The sequence below is a fragment of the Octodon degus genome, unplaced genomic scaffold (genome assembly GCF_000260255.1).
Source record: "Octodon degus isolate 3935 unplaced genomic scaffold, OctDeg1.0 scaffold00002, whole genome shotgun sequence".
NCBI classification, from domain to species: domain Eukaryota; kingdom Metazoa; phylum Chordata; class Mammalia; order Rodentia; family Octodontidae; genus Octodon; species Octodon degus.
Window position 1 is genome coordinate 27842119 of NW_004524578.1, and position 6239 is coordinate 27848357.

At 41.8% G+C, this 6239-nt stretch overlaps 1 protein-coding gene across 1 annotated transcript in view; it reads right to left on the reverse strand.

Annotated features, from left to right (window-relative positions):
- The window catches only part of Rtf1 (RTF1 homolog, Paf1/RNA polymerase II complex component), a 79318-nt gene that overhangs the window by 51915 nt on the left and 21164 nt on the right, over nucleotides 1-6239 (reverse strand). Inside the window, exon 2 of the mRNA XM_004623393.2 lies at nucleotides 4984-5094. Within this exon, the coding sequence (XP_004623450.1) occupies nucleotides 4984-5094 (111 nt within the window). The remainder of the gene's footprint in view (nucleotides 1-4983; nucleotides 5095-6239) is intronic.

Consider the following 6239-nt stretch of genomic DNA (forward strand, 5'->3'; position numbering starts at 1 on the left):
TTTTTTTTTTTGCAGAGCTGGGGATTGAACTCAGGCCCTTGCGCTTGCCGGGCAAGCACTTATTCTACTGAGCCATTTAAACGGCCCCTCAAGTTCTTTTCTTTTCTTTTTTTTCTTTCTTTCACATTTCATTTATCATACTTCCACTACATAATGATTACATTTCTCTCTTAGTATGTGCACACAGCAGCACATCTTGATTATTTTATATCCCTTCTCCTTCCTTCCATCTCTTTGTTCCCTTTCCATTTGCATAAAAAAAAAAAAATTGCAGAACCAGGGATTGAACTCAGGCCCTTGCACTTGTCAGGGAAGCACTTACTCCACTGAGCCATTTCCCCAGCCCCTCCCTCAAGTTATTTTCTTAATTTTCCAAAATAATAAGATACCTATGCCGGTGCTACACTGGTTGGCATGTCTACAATGAGTCTCATGACTCCCGTCAGTGAAAATCAGGTGGCGTCCAGTGAGGGCTATGTGCTGTTCTACCAACTAACGCAGGAGTTATCCCAGTGCCTGTGATACCCCCTTTAAGCGCAGACACTGAAAACCTCTTCCAACCCCCTTAACTCCCAACCTCCCTATTTACCTCAGAGACATCTATTTTTGTCTTTTTAATTGGCGAGGCAGAAGGGGGTGGCTGTAGCTCTCATTTTTTTTTTTTTTAAATTAAAAATTACACTTCTAAGGGCTGGTGAGATAGCTCAGCGCACTAAACACCTGCTTAGGCAAGCACAGGGACTGGGGTTTCATCCCTTGTCTCCCAGCCCCCTGTACAGAACTCAACAGGCCCCTGACAAAGTATAGACCCCAGAACCTCTGAAATTTCACTCTTTGTGAATAAATTTTGTGTGTGTGTGTGTGTGTGTGTGTGTGTGAATAAATTTTGTAAGAAAAAAAAAGATATTGGGTGTAATTTCGAAATGTTCTAATATTAAGCTACTAGCAGCCTGGACTGGAGAGTTAATCTTTCAGAATGGCCACACTACAGAGGCTCCTATTCCTTGTGTGGGGCAGAGTAGAGCTATAACAAGGTTGTGGGCTTTAGGCAGCGGCAAGAGCTAAGAGCTCTGTGGGTGGAAAGTCACTCAGTCTCATTATGCCATCTGGGTACAACTTGCCTAGCAGCTTCTTCTCCAACATACTAGGCACTAGTCTAAGGTGATGACTTTTTCACTTAAGCAGCTGGGAACTACTTAAGGATACAAGGGGAACCCTAAACTGAAAAGATTTTTATGGACACTGGGAATGCTCTAGTATAAGTTTTGGATTTGAGTGCTGTAGAGTTGATATAATCCTATCTTCCTTATAGAAACAGTTAAAAACAATGAAAGAAGCCCAGTGGTGCCCCCAGATACTCAAGAGGCTGAGGCAGGAAGGACCCTTAGTCCACAAATTTTATTTATTTATTTATTTATTTATTTATTTATTGTATTTTAGGGAAGGGTCTACAGGGTTTTCAGGGTCTCACTACTAGATTAGATTCAGAGTGATCCACCTGTTTATAGCCTCCCAAGAGCTGGGATTACAGGCACATGCCACCATGCCCAGTCTCAACTGCCATCTCAGTGTGCCCCCAGGGGCGGGGCCACATGGCAGGCCCAGGGATTGAACCCCCAGGCCGTGCACCTGCTGCAGGCGCTTTAATCTCCTGGGCTATTTGGTGGGCCCCAGTCCACAAATTTGAGACCAACCTAGGAACCACAGTGATACCTTGTCTCAGAAAGAAAAACAGAAAAAGATGAAGGGAATCCCTATAGTAACCATATACTTAAATTCTTACCCAAAAATAGGAATGTGGAAAGACAGTTCTAAGATATTCCTTGCATCCCCAGGAACTACAAAGACCACAAACAATCCTGGGCATTCCAGATACAAAACAGATTGAAACTTAATAGAAGATTGAAGGGCTGGGGAGATAGGTCAGTGGACTAAGTGCCTGCCTGGCAAGCACAAGGACCTGGGTTTGATCCCTGGTACTACATGCCATGTTGGCCCCACACTAAGGTGGCCACCAAAACCGGGCATGGTGGTGCACACTTGTAATCCAAGTGCTGGGGAGGTTGAGAGAGGAGGATCACTATGAGTCTAAGCTTCATAGTGAGACCCTGTACCAAATAAGTAAATAAATAAAAGATTAAAAACAAATTAATAGAAGATTGAAGAGGAAGGATGAACCTCAGCAATGACTTCTAAATAAATAATAAAAGTAGTTGTAGGAATAGTGGGTATGGGAATTATTTCAAGACTTCCCTGCATTGTCTATGCATTAAAAAGGACAAAACAAGCTGGGCACTGTGAAACACACCTATAACCCCAGCACTGTCAAGGCTGAAACAGGATCATGGGTTTGAGGATAGCCTGGATTAAAAAGGAATTCAAGGCCAGCCTGGACTACATAGTAGGTAAAACCTTGTCTTAAAAAGAAAAAAAAAAAAAAGGAAAAGAAAAGAAAGAAAGAAGGGGTAGGGGGCAGAAAGCTGGGCATAGTGGTACACACCTGTAATCCCAGTTACTCAGTAGGCAGGAGTACAAGTTTGAGGCCACCAGGGTAACTACAGAGACACAGTCACAAGAGTAAGAGAAAGAAAGAAAAGAAAGGTAGAAAATTAAAAATAAAAATTAAAAGGGCTAGAAATGTAGCTCAGTGCTTCCAGGGTTCAGTCCCTAGTACTACCAAAAAGAAATGGAGTTGGGGGTAGTTCCTCCTCTAAAATACATAAAACACACTTGTGCCTGCAACCCTAGCATTCTTAAAGGCTAAGTCAGGAGAACTGCAAGTTTGAGCATAGACTGATCAACTTTTAAAATAAAAAAAAAAAAGGGTTGGGATGTAGCTCAGTTTAGAAAGCCTTGGTTTCACTCCCCTAGGACAGAAAAATCAATCAGTGAATTAGCCAATCACTCAAACCAAGTAATAAACTAGGATGAGTAGTTGTACATGCCTGTAGTTCCAGCTACTTGGAAGGCTGAGGCAGAAGGATCGCAAGTTTGAGGCCAGTGTGGGAAAATTAGCAAAACACTGTCACAAAATAAAAAGGGCTCAGCAGCTCAATGACACAGTGGTTACTAGCATGTGAGACCTCAGGCTCAATCTCCAGTACTATAAAAATAAATATATAACAAATTTTAAAAAGAAAAGAAAATAAATACTGCAAGAATATCTCTTAACTCAGCTGGGAGTGGTGGCACACAACTGTAATCTCAGCACACAGGAGGCTGAGGCATGAGGATCACTGTGAGTTTGAGGTCACCTTGGGCTACACAGTGAGTTCAAGGCCAGCCTAAAATGCATAATGAAACCCTGTCTCAAAAAACAAAAAAACACCTCTTGCTACGGAATGAAAATTTTAGTTTAGTTTTTAATTTAATGCAATTGAATTATTTAAAATTAAGAGAATAACATTATAGTTAATCAGAATTGAGATATCCTTAACTTGCATATGCAGGGCACTAACATTGTTCAGCTGTTAATTAAACTTTATTACATTAAATACACAGCTGTAGTTAGGTACAATGGCATTATGTTAAAATTATTTCCCTAGCCTGCACTGTAGGAGATTAAAGAGAAAAGTGCTAATAGTCTCTCTGTAGAAAATTATTAAGGAACACAGACTTTAAATCAAACAAAGAACCTATAGGCTGGTTTCAACACACTGCCCCTCATATCTGTCTCTCATTCAGGTTTTGGGTCTCTTATGGCCTTGCTGTGTCAGTGGACAACCCAGGGAAAGTCACCTTGGTTTTGAAAATGGAAGCTGGGTTTTCCTTCTTTATAGTCTACACCATCCCTCTGAGGGATGACAATGCCATCTTCCCAAAGAAAGCTGTTTCTCACTGAAGTATTTCCTATAAAAATGGCACCCTCAATGGAATTTCTTTTCTTTTTTCTATAATTTTATTGATAAACAAATAGCGATGAGACAGTTTCAAACCAAATTGGTAGGACAATTTCAATAATTAACACATTGCATACATTCTTCCTAGTGGTTAACTGCTGTACAAGATGTGGACATGATATCCTATTTACAAACACTATTAGAACAAATCATTCTATTCATTAAGAGAATGTAACTATATATCTATTCTAACCATTTTGCATACACAGATACAAAATGGACATTCATCTGTATCCCCTTTTCTTGTTTAGTTCCATTATTTGAATATTATAGGTGTGTTAACTTAGCAAAATACTCTAAAAGAGTCTAGTAGTCCATAATAGTATTGGGACTTCCGCTTCACTGGCAATGTCAGAAATTGTTGACCTGAGTCTCCTACAGCTCAACATAACAGCATGGCTTTACTTCTTATATTTCATTTTTATACTTTTCTGCTGGATGGTTAAGACCAAGATAAAGCAAGACCTATGCAACAAGAGTTGTAGCTTTTGGGTCTGATAAGGTCAGTGAAATCCCCTCAGGATTTATCCTGAGATCCTGTACCTCAGATTGTAGATTGGAATTTCTTTTCTAACATGGAAGAAGGCTTAAAAAGATAACTCAAGAGTCTGGCGAGATAGCTCTGCAGTCTAAAGCTGCTGTTTAGGCAAGCTTAGGCAAGTGTGCAAGGACCACCGTTCGATCCCTGGTACCACATGTCACGCCACCCCACCCCCAGGGTGGGCTGAGCTGGCCACCAAAAACAAAAACAAAAAAAGACAATTCAAAACAGAACAGTGCTAACCAGCTGAGGCCCTCCTTCAGCAATGTCTGGAAAGAGAAGAAAGACTGGCCCCCAAAATCCTCCAGAGGGACCTGAGGAATAAGCAACACAACAAGTGCAACAACTCAGAGCCTCCCTTACCTCAATCATTTTTCCTAGCAAGTTCTGAAGATCTTAGGCTGTAGGTCTTGATTTAAGGGAAAAAGGCACCAGGAGTCACCATCTCAGTGACCCTCTAGACTGGCCTCATGCCCACACTCACCTCATCATCACTGTCCCAAAAGGGATGGGGATATAGCTCAGCCTCATGCCCACACTCACCTCATCATCACTGTCTGAGGTCTCGGAGTCTGATGAGGCTGCAGGCTGACTCACGGGTGGCTCTTTGTCCTCAGAGTCACTGCGCTTCCGCTTTGCCAAGGACAGCAGCTCCTGATGGGGCAAAAATAGTAACATGAGCTTCATTCAACAACAAATGAAATATCCATTCTCCTTCGACCTTCACTCCATCTTCATTCTTTTCACTGAAAGACACTGTCATGAACACACTGCCAGTATTTCTGAGTGCTAAAAATGTGTTTCTGTGTTCAATGTGATGGTTCATGCCTAGTATCCCAGCTTAAGGTACAGATTCACAAATTCAAGGCCTGTCTGGCCAATTTAGCAAGATTCTGCTTCAAAATTTAAAACCTAAAAGGCCTGGGATATATATTAGGGATCTCAGTTCAATCCCAAGTACTGCTAAAAAGAAAAAGTTTCAAAAATCTGCCCCTTGCATCTGCATCTAGTTAGGGGGGCTTACATCCATAATCCAGACGAGGGCACTGAGGCAGAAGAACTGCAAGTTCGTAGCTACCCAGGGAATTTAGCAAGACTCTCTCAAAATAAAAAAGGGATGGGGAGGGGCTGGTGAGATGGCTCAGTGGTCTAAAGCACCTACTTAGAACAAGCTAAGCTAAGCAAAACACAGGGACCGTGGTTCAATCCCCCAGCACCACATGCCAGCCCGCCCGCCCCCTGGTGGGCTGAGCTGGCCACACACACTAAATAAATAAATAAATAAATAAATAAATAAAAGGGATGGGGATATAGCTCAGTGGCAGAGTTCTTGCCTAGCGTGAGTGAGGCCCTGAGTTCAATCCTCAGTTACCAAAAGGAAACGGAACTGAGCAGAGGCTACTTTCAAACTATCATTGACTCTCTAAACTCCACACTTACAATAATTAATTAGCTCACTGTTTTAAGTGGGATATAACTAATACTCCAAGAATCTCTTATATAGTATTTTCTTGGTAATTAGTGTTTCTGGGCTGTTCTGAAGTAGCTTACAAACTCTAAATTTCTATGGCCAGGTAAGGTTTCTACGGTGCACAACTGTAATCCCATCACCTGGGAGGCTGAGGCAGGAAGACTACCATGAGTTTAAGGACAGTGTAGGCTATGTAGTGAGTTCAAGGCCAGCCTGAACTGCATAGTGAGAACCTGTATTAAAAAAAAGAAAAAAGGGGGCCTGGCCCTAGCTCAGGCTTTTAAGTGGCTGCTTCCACAAAGCTGTCAGCCTCAGGTTGCTGGAGTTC